Genomic DNA, 20047 nt, shown 5'->3' on the forward strand with positions numbered 1-20047 from the left:
TGTCTAAGCGAACAAATCAACATTTCATCTTAATAGCTCGGTCACCTGACCACGTCCATCATCTCCTAGCGCGTTACCGAGGTATGTGTACTTGTTTGTGTCGCTTGTTAGTTGAACTTTAGTAAGATCGTCTGTTGGCATTGGTTTCTCTTGATGGTTGGTCCTTGCGTCTAACTCGGCCTGGGGTGGTAGTTGCTCCAAGTTATACACCGCTTGGACATATTGTTGGTCTGGCTGTTTTGGTTGTTCGCTCTTCAAGCTGGCATTATAGCACTGCCTGACTTCCTTTTGGTCTCCATGGATGGTAACGACCTTGTTATCCTGTGAAAGGAACTTGACACACAAATGTACAGTAAAGACAATAGCATTGAATGCATTTAAAGATGGTTTGCCCAGAATGATGTTATATGGGCTTTTACAGTCTACGACAAGGTATTGTATATCTATCGTCTTACTGTTAGGATATTCTCCTAAAGTAGTTTGTAACCAGATATAACCTCCGATTGAGACGCGCTCACTTGAAAAATCTACCAGTTCTCCGGATGAGGGTTGGAGATTCTTGTCACTTAGTTTCATCTTTTGGAATGTTGAGTAGAACAGCACATATGCGTTGCTTCCTAGGTACATGTGGATTTTCTTTACCAGTGGTTCTCCGACCTACGCAGTAATGATGACGGGGTCGTCCAGGTTCTGATCATTTGCCTCATAGTTTTTGGGGAGGAATGAGATCTCTGGTTTATCTCTGTTGATAGGTTTGGATGGAGTTGATTTTGTCATTGTCATCATGGCTCGGTATGATCTTTTCCTTGCCGAATTTGTACATCCGCCTCCTGCAAAACCACCAGAAATACAGTTTATTATTCTGCGAGGTGGATTGATATCTGTATCTACCTTTTTCCCCTTATCTCGGGAATTGTCAGTTGTTTTGGATTGTTGGCCGAGATCGTCTGTGCTACGTTTTCGTCCTCGACTGTCAATGTATTTGTCTAGCAGTCTCTGGCGGGCGAGCTTTTCGAGGACATCTCTAGCAATTATGCAGTCGTCTGTAGTGTGACCATACTTTTGGTAGAAGGCGCAGTATTTTGACCTGTCCACGTGTCGTTGGTCCTGATATGTACCGGCCCTGTTTGGGGGTTTGATGAGTTTTGAGTTCAATATGTCCTTTATGATGTCCTCCCTTTTTGCATTTAGGGTGGTGTAGTTGTCGAATTTGGGTGTTAACCTGGACGTTCTCTGATCTGTTCTGCCGTTTGATTGCCTGTTTCGCCTTTCCTCCTCTCTGTTTGAGATAGGTTTATTTGCTCTTCGCAGTGCTCGGAATTCTTCGACTTCGATATGTGTCGTTGCTTTTTCGCGGAACTCGGCCAGGGTCTTTGGCTTTGCGATGACTATGGATTCTTGAAATTTTCTTGGTTGGAGACCGCTCTTTAAGGCGTGGAGGTGGACTTCGGGGTTTAGGTTATGTATCTCGTTGGTTGCTTCGGCAAACCTGGTCATGTAATCTTTTAGGCTTTCGTTTGGTCCCTGTTTGATGGTGCTTAGGTAATCAGAGTTGTGGACATATATTTTGGATGCGGCGAAGTGGTTGACGAACTGGTCTGCTAGTTCGTCAAAGTTCAAAATGGAACCTTCACGGAGGTTGAAAAACCAAATTAGGGCGGCTCCATCTAGGAAAGTTGGGAAGGTACGGCATATAATCGGGTCGGAATCCTTATTCATGAACATCATGGCTTGGAATTTGGTGACGTGGACATTCGGATCTCCTATTCCATTGTAGGGTTTTAAGGTTGACGGTAAGGTGAAGTTTTGGGGCATTTCGAAACTCATGACTTCTTTTGCGAAGGGGTTGGTTCTCTTTTTGGTGGTTGTTTTGGTGACTTTAGTGATTGTGTGTTTAGTTTCCGAGGTATGCTCATCATTGTTGTCTTTGTTTTCGGCACTTTTGTGTTCTATTTTACTTCGGTCGTGCTCCATTTGCCACAGGAGCTCGGCCATTCTTTGGTTTTCAGCCTTGAGGGCTTTGTTGATTGCCAAGATTTCGGTCTGATTGGTGCTCGAGGGAGTGTGGATGTGCTCGTCTGCCATGCGTCTCAACTTGCAAAAAAGAGTATACTAATATGCGGAATAGAAAGTTGTGGGGTTAGAAGAATATTCGGCCCCACGGTGGGCGCCAAATGTTCCTGTGTGAAAGTGAGCTCCGAGGTATAGCTCGTTCTGCCGGCACTTGAACTAACTTTCCTTGGAGCGAACTGAACAGGACGTCGTCTTCTTGTGGAGAGGCGGCGTTGGGTACCTACAAAGGGACTCCAACGCTCAGATAAGTGTGAGTATGAGAGAATTCAGAATAAGACTGAAGTGGATTTCGTACCTTTGGATTAGCTGCGTACTAGTATATATATCTGATTGTTTGTTGTGTGTTCTGTTATTCGTATCAAATTTGTTATTGGTTTGATGGAGTCCATGCTGGTTGTTATCCGAGTTTATTGGGATAGTGGTAATTTGAGTGGAGCGGTTATTTTAGAGAAATTATCTCTGCCAGCTATACTAGATTCCGAGATTGTTGTTGTTGTGGGCCAAGATTTGGATAACGGATCAATATATATTTTATTATTAACTAAATTCTTTAGTTGTTAATAAAAAATTTAAATTTTATATCGTCAAATGTATTTTTTTTTCATTGTTTAAATAAGATAATGTCATTAGATTAACCTACTTTAACTCCATTTATCATTAAGCATCATATTCATAATTTTTTGGTGTCTATGAATTTGGTATCAAATTTATTTTTTATGATAAATTTTAAATATTTAAAAATTATTTATTTTTATATTTTTTTAGTTAAATATTTATTTATATTTTTTTAATAAATTACCCAATTATATATAGGCATTATAACAAATACCAAACCATAATAAGCAATACAAATTTAGAAGGATGGTTATATTTAGAATTATCAAAATTAAATTGGTAATTAACCTAATCATATAACTAGATTATTAGATTATGGTTCAATTGGTGAGTCACTGGTTCATCTGATTAATTTGATTCTAGTCAATAAAAATATAAAATTATAAAAATAAAATTAAAATCAATAGTTAAAAATACATGTCGTTACAAACATATTAATAATAATCAAGTATAAATTTTTAAACATAACTAATGGCGCAAAAAGAAATAATAAACTAATCACTAGTACAAAATATTTTTTCAATTTAAACCAACAAAAGTGAACTAAAAATAACACAATCAATAAATCAAATTCAAAAAGTGATTCTTCATAGGACAAACTTGGAACTAAACCAATACTTTTCTCATTTTGATTTACAAATTAACAAATTTAGCTCATTAAAATTTTCAACAACAAATTCAATTATGATAATTTTCAGCAACAAAACTTTTACATCCAAATATAATTTATAACAAAAAAATAGCTAAATAATTATTTCAGCAACTAATTTAACTCTCAACAACAAATTCAAAGTGTTGTGATGATTTTCAGCAATAAAATTAAAAAATAAATAATAGGACCAAATGAAGTTCACCTGTTCAGAGGCCAACTGACAGCGATAGAAGCTAACCAACTGAAGTGGCATCTAAAGCAAAAAGACGACAACGACCATCACCTGAGGGACTAGATGTTGGTTCCGTCTGCTTTTGCTGTCGGCAAAGCGAGCGTAAGAAAGGCAACGACTGAGCTTCAGACAATGACAACACAGAGTGCGAGGACGAGCTTGAGTCTGAGACTATTAGAGCGAGATTGAGAGAGAAGTGAGATACCGGAGACGAAAGAACTTGAGTGCAACATCGACACTAGCCACGAGAGAGGTGAAAGAGCTTGAGCTTGAAGAAGAGAGTGAAAAGAAAGTGGCTCGAGAGAAGAGAGACGTTAAGAGATGGGTCATGGGCGATCAACATCAAATTAGAGAATTGGAGGTGGGTTTATCTCGAAACGACACTGTTTTTCATAAAAAAAATTAAACATGACCCAATCTAAGTCATATAAATCGACCGAATCACCCGATTTTACTAAAAAGAGCAACTCGACCTGACTAGATGACCGAATAATCAAATTTCTGATCGAGTCGAATTTGATAACAATGCTTATACCTTAATAAATAACATCAATTATTTAGATTTATTATCCTCATAAATCTTTTTCATTTTGTTGCAAATTGTAATTTATACTATGCTGCACAATATGGGTTAAATGCCATAAATCGATTTCATTTGTTTCATTTATTTAAAGAATCAAATTTTGATATATGTGTTAATATAAAAAATTATAAGTATATCTAATTATATATTTTTATATTAGTAAAAATATTTTTTTTATTTTATTGGGTAAATAATAATCTAATATAAAATATAATTAAGTAACCGTATAAAATATTTTTTATTTTTAGTGTATATTAAAATTAAATTTTTATTAATTAATAAAATAAAACAAAAATATTAAAATTTTCAAAAAAGACACTTTAGATAAAGCAAAGTTTAGAGGTTTTAAATTTTTTTATGGATATATATATATATATATATATATATATATATATATATATATATATTGTCAATAACTATAGCATTTGTTAAAATACAAAAAATGTCTTATAGGAAGAAATAAGAATTATAAATTTTCAAAAAAATAAATATATAAATATTTATTTTAATTTTTGTTCTTGTTGTTAATAGATTTATCTGAGATATAGTTTGTTGCAGAAGGGGAAGATGTCATTCTATCTTCTGCACGAATGAGTTATATGCCGGACTTCAAAGAACACCAAACGAGGTGGATACCTACAAAAGATATTTTGACGCTCAAGTGAGTAATAATTTAAAGAATATAGTGAGAGTGACTTAAGCGAGTATTATGTTTTCAGATGTCCTGACCTTTGCTTTGACCTAATGTTACCTTATATAGACTGAATAGAGACTAAGTATTTTGAATATACTCAGTTAACAAATCATAAGCTACGGTTGTGGACTTGTGGTAAAAACCACAGTGTGGTTACCGTGACATTCTCATTATCTGTTTTGACTATTTCATTGAGTTGTTGGTGAAAACTATGGTGAAGCCATCATGCCGTTATGCTGAGTGTTATCATGTTTTTGAGTTATGGGTGGAGTTATAATTTTTTTGGGCCAAGATATACGTTTTATTGGCCAAGTTATAGGTGATTGATCGAAACTTGTTTTTCGAGTAATAGGTGGTAGTTATCGAGTAATACGGAATGTGCCATATTGTGATGACTGAGTTATGTGTTGGTAATTTATGAATTATGAAAATTCTAATGTTCTTTTAACCTAATCTTCAAATTATAGCTTGTAGCCGTCAAGTTATAAGGACCAAATCACAACCCCCAAACTTGACCTATTTATTTTTAAGAGAAGCATGTTGAACTTTATGAAAATCAAGTTATAACTTGGTAGAATATAAAAGAGATACAGTTATGTTTTAATTCAGAAATATGAGAATTAGCCCCAAGATCAATTTGATAATCTTGAACATTAAATTGGGCAAACTTGTCTTTGAAAAAGGTGTTGCTTATATCAGTATTTTTTTGAACGAGTTTATAGGTAATTGTTTGTTAGACTGACACCGATTTATTGGCATCGGTTTGCTTTGACTAACTCTGACTTATAATTATCAATTTGTTTGAAGTGATTCCAACTTATAGGTGTTGGTTTGTTCGGATTGATATTCTAATTTATAGTTGTCAGTTTGTTAGATTGATTGCAACTTATAGTTGGCGGTTTGTTAGATTGCTACCAACATATAACTTTTGGTTTATTTTTGTATGCCAACTTTAATTTTGATTTATCATAATATGTGTAGTGTGTAGAAAAAATAGTAGCCGAATTAAAGACATGAATAAAATGAAAGAATGATGAAGTTAAAAATAATGTATTATTTATTGAGGTTTATCCTCTTAAAATAGAAGGTACAGGATAAAATACCTCGTTAAAATCCCTCCATGCAAAATTCGGTGTAGAAAAAATTTTGTAAATAGGAAAAAGAGTACATCTTCGAGTTTTGACTTATAACTTAGTTATGGTATTGCTTTAGAGAAGTTGCGTTCCAAGTACTAGATTGTTCTTTGCAAAGTAGTGTTTGATGGGTATAAGTCTCTTACCGATTACTTTGCTGATTTGAAAAGATTCTTCTAGCTGTCCTCTTTTAATTGAGTCAATTTATTGATCTGCCGAGCTTGTCTAAGTTCTTCTATTTCTATCTGTCCAACTGCTTTTTCTCGGAATTCTACTTATGCCTTCAGCTTGGCGACAACAATAGTCTCACGAAAATTGCTAGGGCGAAGACCACTCTTAAGGGAATGGAGGTGGACGTTGGAATTGAGGTTGGGGATCTCTATTGCTATCTTGTTGAATCTCGTCATGTAGCCACGAAGAATTTTGATGTTGACCTTCTTTGATTGTGCTAAGATAGTCGGAATCATGGACATAGATCTTGGATGTTGCAAAATTGTTGGTGAAGAAGTCGGCCAGTTCTTGAAAAGTAGAGATAGAACCTATAGGAAAAAGAACAACATAATATTTGGTTAGAAGCACCGTTAAGAAACATCGTTGAGTAGAACTTAGTAACATGTTTGTTTGGGTCCCCAATCCCCTTGTATAGATTTAGAGTGGTTGGTAGGGTGAAGTTTTTTGGTATCTGAAACTTCATGATTTTATAGGAAAAAGGGTTTGTACGTTTTTTCAGTGTTTTTGAAGGTGTGACTTCTACCAGAGTACGAGTTCCTGACACATATTCGTCATCATTATGAGCATCCTTGCGATCTTTCTTGCTATTTGGATTCTTTTGCTGTTGTGTTAATAACTCGGTTATACTTTGGACCTCGGCCTCGAGCGCAACATTCTTAGCTAATAACTTTGGTGGAGGAGGAGGTGGAGTTTGCTCATCAGTCATGATCGATATTCTACAAAAAAGAGGAATAACATGTGGGAAAAGAAAATATGGGGTAACGTTAAGGTCGTCCCCACGGTAGGTGCCAAATGTTCATGCTATTAAGAGGTCTATCTGAGGTATAACTCGTTGCAGAAGGGGAGATGCCATCCTGTCTTCTCCACAGATGAGTTATATGCCAGACTCCAAAAACACCAGACAGGGTGGGTACCTACAAAAGGTATTTTAACGCTCAATTCAGTAATAATTCAAAGAAGATAGTGAGAGTGACTTAAGTGAGTATTAGATTTTCTGATGTCTTTTACCTTGACCTAATGCTACCTTATATAGGCTGAATAGAGACTAAGCATTTTGAATATGCTCAGTTAGCAAATCGTAAGTTACGGCTATGATGAGAACTACAATGTAGTTTCCATGATATTCTCATTATGTGTTTTGATTATTTCATTGAGTTGTTGGTAATGACGTATGGTGAAGTCATTATGCCGTTGTACTGAGTGTTATCATGTTTTTGAGTTATTGGTCGAGTTATAATTTCTTTGAGTCGTGATATAAGTTTCATTGGTCAAGTTATAGATAATGGATCAAAACTTGTTCTCCGAGTAATAGGTGGTAGTTATCGAGTAATACAGAATGAACCAGATTGTGACGATTGAGTTATAGAAATAACGACCGAATTATGTGTTGATAATTTATGAGTCATAAAAATTTCAACATTTTTTTGACCTAATCTTCGAATTATAACGTGTAACCACTGAATTGTATAGTGACCAGATCAATCTTATTTATAACTTTATCTCTCTCTCTCTCTTTACAAGTGCTCTTATTACTTGTTAGTAATTTTTTTTAATTATAAACAATTTTTGAATGTTTATTGCAAGTAGTATTTATATTTGTACTCCACCAAAAAAGGTAAAAGGTTTTTTCATGTAAATGGGCCTCAGGCCTAATAAAAGTCGATTCAAAGAAGCTATCTTTTAATCTGCGGCCTCGTTGACCCAAGAACGGGAGGAAAAACAAAAAACACTCCTGCCTCCGCCCTTACTTCCGCACATCGTCTCCCTTCAGCCTTCAGCAGTTCGTTCGGCCGCCTCGAGTTCTCCTGCTTTCGCCGCTGCCAGCCTCCTTGTCGCCGCATCCAGCAGCCTCGTCGTCGCCGGATCGCCGCCATTCTTGTCGGCGCCAATCTGCTACTCTGCTCCGCCTCCATCTCGCCTCCTCAAGTCCACGTTGCCACTGATCTGCAACACTGCTCCGCCGTCTGCCCCTAGCCGCATTCTGTTTTCTCGCTGCTGACTGCACCTGCCTCGTCGCCGACAGGTCCTGCTTCGCCGCCGACTACTCCATCTGCAGGTTCCTTTTTTTAATTTTTTTCTGTTTGATATTTTGATTTGAAATTAATCTGTGTTTTTTATATTTTTGTTTATTTGTTAATCTTCTAAGTTTATTTGTTATTTTTACTTTTTTTATTTTCCCCCTAGTCTTAATGGATGCAGAAGGGAGTTCCCAAAGCCAACTAAAAATTCCAGATGCAGCTGCAAGAGAGAGTAGCAACTCTTCTGCACCATCAAATCAAGTGAGTGAATCAAACAAAGAAATCAATTTGTTTGCTAAAACTGGAAGGCTTTGGTCGCTAAATGAATTTCAATAATTTGATGCTTGCTTGCAGTTTTGTAACTCTTTTTAGTTTTGATTTAGGGATATATCAGAAAATGTTGATCAAGATGACATTAGATACACTTAAAAAGCTCAGATTGAAATTCGTTAGGTTTAATATAGCTGCTATTGTAATATTAATAACTGATATCCTTTTGCAAGTTCTCAGTTCTTAAACAAGTATATTTGGGTAGAGATTTTCAAAAAAGTGTTATTGAATTTTGTATTTCTGGCATTAAAATTCAAATAAACTACTCCTACAATTACAATATGAACATTGGAGCAGGGTGGGATGTGTCATGTACGGCAGGCCCACGGGTACTGCTCAGGTAAGGTTCAAGATAGGAAACCTGTTGGGGAACTGGGTTGGTGGCAAATTTCAGGTACATGGGAGAAGGGTGGAATGGATAATGAAAAATATATCCTAATTTGTATCTTTGTATCCCTACTTTTGGAACATCACTTTTGAACCGGATTAGATCGAACTATGTTAGTTTGGGATAACCCAAATTTATGCTGGCCTAGACCAGCCCATTTCCTTCTTGAATCTACTAATCATGAGTTCATTGTTCTTGGTCTGTTGAAGATTGATGTGGGAGAGTATGAATACAATGAAGGTGGTTTGAAGAAGGCAAAACTGCAATCAATGCTGAGAGTGTTGTTGGATGATCCTCTGCTGTCTGATGTCCCCAAGAATCCGACCTTGGCAGATGTTGATACCCTCCTCAGCCTTGAACTTGGCAGTGCCATGCGTCTCTCTGTCTTAAAACTAGATGGAACTTCATTTGGTAATATAATTAGTTGCTCTCTTCAGTGTCCTATGGATGTGCAGATTTTTAAAGCTCTAGTTGACCTGTGATTTCTTTGCTGGTGAAGAGGTGACAGTGATGAATTCAGCAACAGTCAAAGATTTAAAACTTGCTATCAAGAAAAAAGTGAATGACATGGAGCAATCCGGTTTGGGTCATCGCCATATTTCTTGGTGGGTTAGCAGTTTTCCATCTTTCTTGTCCTTTTTTTTCCTTTTACATCTTAGCAATAGCATCTTTTTATTCTTTTGATATAGGAATAGGGCCAGGGCACTTGGCAATAGCATATTAGTCTAACATCCTCACAACAAAACTACCTTAATAATGATTTAATACAGAAAGCAATGCAAAACTTGATGCAATTGCAGGAAGCATGTATGGGCAAATTATTGCTTGGCATATCATAACAACAAACTCCTACATGATGATGATCTGCTTCAGAATTTTGGCATACGTAATAATTCCCAGGTTTGTCTAGCAAATTCCAAGTCTTTATGGATTGTGTTTATCTTGTCCACTTTCTTTCCTGTAATCTTTATTTTATAGCATTTTTTAACAAGAGAAGAAATATTATTAACAACAAAAACGGATATTACAAAAACCATGGAGGATCAGGGGTCATCAATTTACAAAAGATTGCTTAATAAGTCTTCCCGTGGCATGGATTTATTATACTTATTCTAATATATGTAGTAAAAAATAGAGTTTTAAAAATGGTTATGTATTGATATTTTTTTCTGTGAAGTATGTGAGTTGCTTACTTTTGACATTATAATGATACAACTAATAAAACATGTTATTTCAAATGTCTTGAATAACTCAATTGTATCAATTAAGAAATAGAAATCATATTCATCAACTTTACCATTAAAAAAAAAATGCATCCTACTAAAAACTTTCATTAACTTCATTGAAAACATTTTGCTTATGCAGGTGCATTTTGTGTCCTTTGTCATGACCAAAGAGTCTCGTAGGCATTCAAAGAGGAGAAAGCATCGCTTTTTTCATGGCCTTAATAAGCTTTCACATGAAAAAAATTGTGAAGACTGAGCCCATGGTGTCATAGCTTGATATGATATCTTAAAATGGTTGAGAGGTTGAGTTCTCTTTGTTACCTGCACTAACAGAAACAGGCTATTAAGGTTGAGTTCTCTTCTTAAATAAAACATCAAACATCTCATATTACTCGATGTGAGACCTTGGGCACCCCATAATACCCAAGTCCCTATCATACTTCTTTATAACTAACTATATTCAGCTGAATTTCACTATTGGTCCAGTACTAAACCCCAATGTCTTGAGTCCCAACCTTTGAAGTCACCACTCACCAACCACCTAACTCATAAAATCCAGTAGTTTAGCATTTAATGGATAGTTAACCTGTGGTTTAGCTTACTTGTTTAGAAAATCATTTCTATTTTCTGAACTCTTAACTTTTTCTGTTCTTTTTATTTTAATTTTTTTAATAATTATAATCCATAGAAATTCCCATCTTTTTGCTGCAAACCTGCCATCACTACGCCGGAGTTTTATCCCTTGAATGTTTGACAATGTCGTCTGCAATACAAGATCAAGTTGCCATCATTGATTGATTGAGCTCTTGTTGTCACGCTAGATACTAGATAGGTTCAAGTGCTCAGTAATTTTCATTGTCAAAATGAATGTTTAAACTGTTAGTTACATGTCCTAGAGCTAATATAGGGATAATGCCAAAATGGTCTCAAATTCAAGTATTCAACTGGTGAATCAATCTTGTCCCCCAATTTCAAATATGCCTAAATAAGTCCCTCAATTTAACAACCGTGAGTTGCCGTTGGTCATTTGTAGGACTCAATTTAGTACTTCCCATCATATTAAAACCCTAAGGCCCCAATAGTTACATGTTTATTTCTTTTGTCTCTCTTCCTCTCATCCATTTCTCAGTGATTTCTGCTTCTATTTTCGTCTTATGCTGCTTGTGCTTGCTGGGTCATGATGGGTGGTGGGGAGAAAGGTCAAGGAAACTCAAGTGAGGCTAGAGGGCTTTGGGGATACACTTAAGTGAAAAACACAATTCCTCTTCAATAGTGAAATACCTAGATACCACCCTCTCCAATTCTTAAAAGGGTTATTGTTCATTAAAGGGCAACGGAGAACAAGATTTGGATAATAAAGAGGAGACTCTTGGATTAAATGTGTTTGTGTGGACGAGCTAGAGGTCGTGCAGTTGTGTGGCTCATCGTTTGCGGGACAAACATCAAATTCCACAAGACGTCACTTCAAGAGGTACTCTCTTGTACCTTACTACGTTGTCCAAATAATTTGAGGTGATACTAAACTCATGAAATGAGGTTTTATGGCCGCTGTCTTATCTTGTGTTAAACTTTTATTTGATAAATTTTTGTTTGCACTATTCCACTGTGTATGCTTGATGTTTTTGAACAAATCCTCCTAGTCGCGCTCTGCATTTTCTGGTTGCTAATTAAGCTTTCCTATGTTTTGCACTCTTGAAATGATGAGTTGTTTTTGTATTGGATATTCTAAGGGTTTGATCTGTTACTTGGTCATCTTCAATTGTTCATTGGACTCAGACTCGTGTAGTGTGTTTTTTTGATGTGTTGAGTTGACTGAAAACGTTCTGCTGTTTTCTGCTTCTGCGGTTATACCTCTGTTTGAACTGTTTTATCTAGTTTTGCAGTGTGATATCTTTTTTTAGGTAAAGTAGAAACTACTTTGTGCTCCTATGAATTCAGAAGAGAGTGTCATCATGCTACTTGGGAACAAAGATGGCCTTGTGGACCTGAGAATGATGTCTACTATTGGGAATGTGGATGGTGGTTTTTCGGATTGCTAGAAGAGATTACTCGAGATAAAGGAAAGAGAAGGGCAGTGCGGTTCACAGATCACAAGAGTGTAATGTAAGTAAATAAAAGATGAAGACTCACGCGTAGTCAAACTTATCAAATTATCGAATGGTTTTCAAATATTAATTCCACATAAAAATAACTACATGTGAGTTTTCACCTTTTCGATACATATCTTGGTAATTAATCTATTTTTTGTATTTATTTTACAAAGACCTAAAATTTTCTTTCTCTATCTGCATCTTCTAAACTTTTCAAAAATCATAATAAATTATATATTTTTTGTTTCTATTTGATCTTTAATAGTATAAAACAAATAACTCATTTTATCTCAGAAATATTTATTTTATTAAAAGAGTACTTGTTTTATTCTGGAATAACAAACAAATGAGGCCTAGCACTAAATACATTATACCCGTGAAAATATAAACAGAAAAATAATATATTAATTTAAAATTGAAACCAGGGGGCATGCACCACGCCGCGCTGCAAACGTTGCTTTTTGACGTAAAATAAAGAAGTACAGAACACTAGATGCTATTATGCTGGCCTTAGTCGATTATAGCGATGTATGATGATTTATTTGAGATCAATTTTATACAATGTAGAAGCAATTTATATATTTAAATCATTATTTAAGTAACAAATTCGTAAAATAATTATTTCTACTATTATAATAATAATGCATGGTCGAATTTTGTAGGTAGAATTGTTCGTCTAATGATCATGATGAAGAAAAGACTTGTCCTTCCCTTCTCCCATCAAGAAAAAGATAAAATTACAATCTTGTTCTATACTAGTTTCTCAACAAGCATTGGGAAATGTTCTGAACTTCTAAAATTTATGATTTCTTTTTCTATTAATAAAGAGTTGATTGGTCAATTACTCAATTCATAAACATAAAAAAACGTATTTATGCCTTTGAAAATAACGATAAACATTTTTAATATATAGTTATCATTTTTAATAATTATAATTATCATAATAATAGTATAAGCAGTAATTAAAAAACATCGGCGACAATAATAATAATGATAATAATTTTCTTGCAACAAATTAAATATAACATACAAGCAAACATTTTTATTTTTATTTTCATTTTCATAAATTTCTGATCTAAATTGCCCTGAATAATGTTTTAGCAATAAATATTAAATTTATTTTTAAACATTTCATTCATCCAATTTATTCTTTATCTTACCGACTAATAAATTGATTATGGCCATCTAACAATTCTTAAAATTTATTTTATTTTCGTAGACAATATGAAAGTCTTGTCCAGATTCTATTCCAGCCAAGTAAATGGAAAATTCAAGGGTACTTCTCCAAGCTCCAATTTTTCTTTTTCTGTCGAATCCCAAGTCACAAAATTGATCTTCACACCACTTATCGTATTCATGTACAGGAAAATCATTTTGTTTGCATTAAAATTTCTTTGTATGCTAGTTGCAAAAGAAATTTTACTTTTATAATAATGCTACACATCCAAGTTTTTTTGTTAATCAAGTTCAATCAAGTTAGTTTAACATAACAAAATTAGTTATAGTTAGTATTATTCCAAGTCTTGTTATTTAACTTAGTTGGACTTAGTTCATAAAAAGACTTGAATGTATAGCATTATTCTATTTTAATATTAGAATGTTTATTATTTTTGCGTCTACAGGAGTGAGTTATTTGGTTTTATATTAAAATAAAATTAAAAAAAATTATATTTATCAAAATGTTTTAAACTAAAATTTATTACGTATAAGTTCTTTTTATAATTTATATAAATAATCACAGAATAAAAAATATTACTATTTATTCATAAATAGTTCTATTTTGTCGCGATTGATTGAAAAATTATATTGTCTTTTAACACATAAATCATGTCAGGTTAGTACACTATTAAAACAAAAAAAACACGAAATCACAATACTACTTTGTCACCATTTACTAACAAATCCAATGTTATCCTTTAACATATAAATAATAATAGGATAATATGCTTTTAGAATTGTATATAAAACCCACTAGCCTAACATGATTTTATCTATGTATAAAAATACAAACACTCAATACGCTAACATGATTTATGTAATATGTACAAATAACAAAAAATCTAACCTATCAAAATTTATTTAATAAAAATCAAACGAAGTATAAAAATATATTAGATTTTAAAAGTCTATTACCCTACAATTATTTATGTATTAAATGATAATTTTAGATTTGTGAGTAACATTATATTTATTTTATTATTTTGTTATGTTATTTATCATTAATGTTTTCAATCAATTAAAATACAATAATGTTATATAACCAAGTCATTTTAGTTATTAAATTCAATCAAGTTAATCCAATAACTTATTAACAAAATAAAATTCAGCTGAAGAAGAAAGAAAAAAAGCATAAAAAGAAGAAAAAAGATATAGTTAAATTTAATTACAAAAATAATTTCTTCACTTCATATGTTTTATTAGAATAATATCCAAATAAATTAAATAAAAAAACGGTAGTACGTGAACTGATCGACATATCATTTTCAACTAAGGATTAAGTTATATTTAATTTAGTATCAAATTTTAAAACCAAAAAAGATATGTAAATAACTTGTGATTTATAGTTTATGTTTCAAAATCTACAGGTAGAATATTTATTTTTTCAGTTTTTTATTAATTTCCCCATTCAAGAATATAGTTCAAGTTAATATATATCACTGAATTTATAGTAGACATGCTTTAATTGCTTTAGAATAATTGATTAAGAATTATGATAAATTATGATTCCAAACAGTATATAATATTAGGAGATATACACTAGAGAAATTAATTAAAAACCGAAAATACTATAATATTTATGAGGAATTAATTAGTGAGGATCATTAAAAAATATATTTGTATTAGTAATAGTAAATCATTTCAATGTATTTAGCATAAAAGTAAAAAATAAAATCAATAAATAGACAACGTGTAGTAGAAAAGAATAAATAAATAGAAAATAAAAAAGGAAGGTTACTGTAAATTACAATAGTAATATTTAGGACAGTAGTGGTTGTGAAAATAGAATTGATATTAAAAAGTCAAATTAACACAAATTTTAATTAAAGAATATAAAAGATGAAGTGAAAAAAAAACGAACACAAAAAGACAACATAAGTTTTTATTAAAAAACAATCCAAGGGAAAAGAAATGATGTAAAAAACATTATTTGTCTAAAAATTGTTAATCATAAGTTGAAGAGTTAATATAAAACAAAATTAAATAGGACTTTCAAAATTAAAATATAATAATAAAATTAATATAGCAATATAATTGATTAATTGAAGACATTCAAAATTTGATATTGAAACAAAAAATTAAAATATATATAAACATAGTTCATAATTAGACTTATTAGCTAACCAAGCCATCAATCCAACATTCATATTACAACTAGAATAATTCTCCACATACAAACATTTTTTTATACAAGTCTTTACAAGTCATTTATATTAACGTACTTCAATTGTTACTGCACGTTTTTACTGCACCTTCTGCTTCTTCTTGCTGCACGTTCTTCTTCTTTTCTTTCGTTTCTTGATTTTCTTTCTCCTTCTTCATTTACGTGTTTTTCTCTCTATTTTCTTTCTTCGTTATTCTCGATTTCCATTATTTTTTGACATCAAACTTTGAAATCGTTTTTGAAGAAGAAGAATCAGCAGAAAATGAAGAGGAGAAAGAGAAAGAGTTTTGAATTATGCATAAGGTGTACTTCAACGAATTTTGGGTGTATTTCTTAAATTATTTGGGTGTAGTTTTGTAATCCTTTGGGTATATTTCTGTAATCCTTTGAGTGTATTTCTATAATCGTTTGAATGAATTCCTGTAACCATTTGGGTGTATTTCTGTAATTTTTTGGGTGTATTTCTATAATCATTTGGGTGTATTTTTGTAATCGTTTTGGTGTATTTCTAAAGTCCAATTATCTTCAAATTTGACGAAAAACTCGTTTGCATGGAAGAAGAAGAAGAAGAGTCGTTCATAATGCATGGTGAGTAGCGTGCTTTGAAAACAGGAAGTGGTTGAATAACGTGCGTTTATTTACTCTTGAATATGAAAGTGTAATATGTGTATTTTATTGGACTTGTGCCAATTTATAAAACTTATAAGTCAAAAAGACTTGTATGTGTAACAGGCCTCTTACAACTAATCAATTCAGTCATTTCAATTATGCTTTAAAAAATAATATAGTTATTATCAACTTCACTTCAAGACAAACTTATGATGAAAACCTTGTAATACATAGGATATTTCAGATTTTAGAGTGAAATACAGGATAATAATTAAATCAGCTTTCATATAGAATACATATAAACTATAAAATATAAATTAAAAATAAAGTTAAATAATATATATATATATATAGTTAATATTTTTGTTATTTTTCTTCTATCAAAGATAGTAATATATACATTTCTTAAACTAAAAATTGAATCCAGTGGGGGTCTAAACTTGGACAACTTGCAAAAAGAAAATGAAGGGAAAACTCACAAATAGCTTTATCACCAAATCAATCCTTTATTTTATATGTATTTATTTGAAATTTATCATTTCATCATTATAATATCCAAGGTAATTCCATTCAAAGTGATTCATCAATCCATCTTAAGATAAAGTTGTGACGAATTTCAAATACACTTTTCTTTTAAAAAATAAATTATCAAAATTGCTCTCGATTTTTTAACACGTTGACAAAATATTTTTTCATTTTTATTAACGACAAAAACGTTTTCAAGACATTTTAAAATATAACAAAAATATCTAATATTAAATATATTTTAAAAATATTTTAAAAATTAAATTTTGATATGATTATCTTGCAATAATAATTAGTAAAATAAAATATTCTTATCTTTAAAATTGGTGATTTTTCACTTATTAGATTTTTTTGTGATTTTTTTTAATGGCCAAGAAAAAAATTCTAGAGAAAATTTTTATTTTTTTATGTACTTTTCAAATAGTTATAAAAATTTCTTACAAAATTTTAGATCAAATGTATAAGTAGTTTGCAAATACAAAAATTATTTGTCATTTATAAAAAAATATTTTTAATAATTTTTATTGTATTTTACAATATTTTAAAAATATTTTTATCATTATAAAAAATAAAAAATGTTTTTATCAGTATTTTCAAAAAACACCTCTATTTTAGTAGTTTATGCTTAAAAAATAAAAAAAGTGTCACACACAACAAAGTGGGGTATCTATGAAGTCATTTTTTCTGGAATGCCTGCTGGTTTCATAACAGTGACTATATTACCATGTTCATGCCTTAGTTCACACCTACCACACAAACCAAAAGCTTAATACGTAAGAAACTCTATCATGTTTGACCCTATTAGTACGTCTCTTAATTAAATATGGTTTAATTTTCATAAAATGCATATTTCTTTGTCCTAAAACAAATGCGCATCTTCATTTTTTAAAACATAAATCGAGTATTCATCATGTGGCATAAAAAATTAAAAAGAATCATGGTATTGTTTGATGTTACCTAATGTTGAATTGTTGATTCTCCAACTGCACTTATCTACATATGGTAATAGACAAGCTAAGCATTTTTAATTATAAGTTATTTAATTTTTTCTAACATTCTAAAGATATATATGTTTAAATATAGAATTCCGTTAAGGAGCTATATGTACAATGTGTACAATGGACTATTTATTTGTTTTAATATGAGTTAAAAAATAAATACCTAGAATAAAATACTATTAATTTTTCAAACACAATATACTTATACTATCCAAAATAATCATTCAAATACTAGAAATAATAAACATCTGATATTCTATTGAATCAAACATCCCTAAATCCTATTGTATATATTATATAGATATTTTATTGGTTCTCTATACTTCTCCTTAAATATATCAGTTCTTAAAGCATATATAGCGTATCATCTGTTACATTTTTAAATTCATTTTTTCAATAATTAATGTCAAAACTAAAACAAAAATGCTATTTTTATATTAAAAATTTATGTAACAATTTTTACTGTTAAATAAATTATGTGTGTGCGTGATCCTATTTTATTATCTCTATATATGAACATTTTTAAAGTAAAATCCATACATGATTTACTTTATAATAGAAATTGCTAAACAGTTTTCTAGTAGTCTAAAAAACAAATTAAGAGCAACGTACATAAGGAGATGGATAAACAAAAATGTCTGATGCGTCTCAGCAAATAATTATTAAATATTTTATTTTATATAGAAATATAAAAGTGACATGAGACGACATTGATGTAACATTTTCCTTTTTAATGAGAATGAGGAATAATTAATAAATTAAATGTACCTTGAACAAAAATTATTAATTGAAAATTCAAACCAGAAATTCATATGTGGTCCTAAAACACCAAAATGGATACATTTTAACCATTTACGGAATGGCATTTATAACTTACTAATTATATCTTTTTCTTTTCTACATTCAACTCCAAATTAAAGTATTAGTTTATAGAAAAATATTACATGCCTACTAAAACTCTAAAATCAACCACTAAAATTAATTATCATATATTTTAATATTTATATATAAATATATATTATTTAATTTATTTTTAATATATATTTTATATTTTAAAATATATTTTATATTAATAACTTATTTTAATATACAGTTATCACCTCCAAAAAAATTACAATTCTAAACAAATTAAATATCCGAGCTCTTCTTTAAAATATAGTAAACAATTTAAAGAATACATTATTATTTACTACAAAAACATTTAATCACAGACAAATTTAATCATGAAATATATAAAAACTAATTTTACATCTATAAAAAACTAAGTTATTCAGAAATCTCAGAAAAATAAATAATGAGTAATTAATTAGACAGTTTTATCAAACTAAACAATTTTTAGTGAATATCAAATTATGTTATATCAGGAAGATTAATATTTGTTATAAATAACTTTTCTTAAAAATAAACTAATTTAAAATAAGAGATAAATGATTTATATTTTTAATATATTTTTTCGTAAAAGAGTATATAAGTTTTTTTTCTTTTCTTTTCTTATTATCTTATGCTATTTTTTTGGTCTGAACTCTAAATTTTTTTATTATATAAATTTTAATATCATAAAATTATTTTTAAAAAAATTTTAAATTAATAAAAAAAGACATACTAAAGAATGTTATATCTTTAATAGTTAATATTCATATATTTATAATCAAACATAATAGTTTATTCCTATTAAAAACACAATAATATATTAGATTATTTTAGTATGACTATATTAGGATGACTACAGTGATGATAGTATTTTAAAAAATATTGTTAAAATTAAAATAATATTTTTAAAAAATGTTGCTTAAAAAAAATGACACCAAAATATAAAAAAGATACGATTTTAATTTTAACAATACTTACATAATTACTATAACCACCATAATATATAGCCAGAGACAGATCCAAAAATATTATTATAGACAGGCCAATTATAACATATATAATATTAAAAAATTATACAAAAATTATATAATATAAAATGTATTACAAAAATATATCGATAAAGAATATATTTTAAAGTATAAAAATATGTATGTAATTTTTATTAATGAAGTAGTCAATTCTTTATATCATAAAATTAATTGATAATAGAATTTGTGTCAAATTTTTCAACAATTTTCTTTTCAATTAATTAAAAGACAATTAACAAAAAATTCATTTTTCATTTTGTTTCTGAGTTATTCTTTACAATATTTATAACTGAAAAAGATTTTTTAATTGTAGTAGTTGAAACAGAGAAAATTAATATCAAATGAATTAAGAATGACGCTCACAAAAAAA

At 30.6% G+C, this 20047-nt stretch overlaps 2 protein-coding genes across 12 annotated transcripts; one reads left to right on the forward strand and one right to left on the reverse strand.

The window, feature by feature from the left end:
- Positions 1-657: 657 nt before the first annotated feature.
- On the reverse strand, positions 658-2085 carry LOC130965728 (uncharacterized). The gene has a single exon (XM_057890489.1). It carries the CDS (start codon positions 2083-2085, stop codon positions 658-660), a length of 1428 nt encoding a protein of 475 aa, XP_057746472.1.
- Positions 2086-7896: 5811 nt separating this feature from the next.
- Positions 7897-16286, forward strand: LOC130970207 (U11/U12 small nuclear ribonucleoprotein 25 kDa protein). Of its 11 annotated transcripts, none has more exons than XM_057896207.1 (9): positions 7897-8269; positions 8398-8492; positions 9159-9360; positions 9449-9554; positions 9750-9849; positions 10315-11646; positions 12077-12278; positions 13485-13541; positions 15892-16286. In XM_057896207.1, exons 2-6 carry the CDS (start codon positions 8403-8405, stop codon positions 10429-10431), a joined length of 615 nt encoding a protein of 204 aa, XP_057752190.1. In that variant the 5' UTR covers positions 7897-8269; positions 8398-8402; the 3' UTR covers positions 10432-11646; positions 12077-12278; positions 13485-13541; positions 15892-16286. The 11 variants fall into 11 exon arrangements, with proteins under 11 accessions (XP_057752190.1, XP_057752189.1, XP_057752193.1 ...); XM_057896206.1 differs by lacking the exons at positions 13485-13541; positions 15892-16286 and adding exons at positions 12691-12793; positions 12928-13293; XM_057896210.1 differs by lacking the exon at positions 13485-13541.
- Positions 16287-20047: the final 3761 nt, after the last annotated feature.

This window comes from Arachis stenosperma, chromosome 3 (genome assembly GCF_014773155.1).
Source record: "Arachis stenosperma cultivar V10309 chromosome 3, arast.V10309.gnm1.PFL2, whole genome shotgun sequence".
NCBI classification, from domain to species: Eukaryota; Viridiplantae; Streptophyta; class Magnoliopsida; order Fabales; family Fabaceae; genus Arachis; species Arachis stenosperma.

What these genes read in the sequence shown, in the direction of transcription:
- LOC130965728 (XM_057890489.1), bottom strand. Translation starts at nt 2,085, where the DNA reads ATGGCAGACGAGCACATCCACACTCCCTCGAGCACCAATCAGACCGAA.
- LOC130970207 (XM_057896207.1), top strand. Translation starts at nt 8,403, where the DNA reads ATGGATGCAGAAGGGAGTTCCCAAAGCCAACTAAAAATTCCAGATGCA. An exon ending in CTTCTGCACCATCAAATCAA is followed by an intron (nt 8,493 to 9,158) that starts GTGAGTGAATCA and finishes GGTCTGTTGAAG; the next exon opens with ATTGATGTGGGAGAGTATGA. An exon ending in GCATACGTAATAATTCCCAG is followed by an intron (nt 9,850 to 10,314) that starts GTTTGTCTAGCA and finishes TTGCTTATGCAG; the next exon opens with GTGCATTTTGTGTCCTTTGT.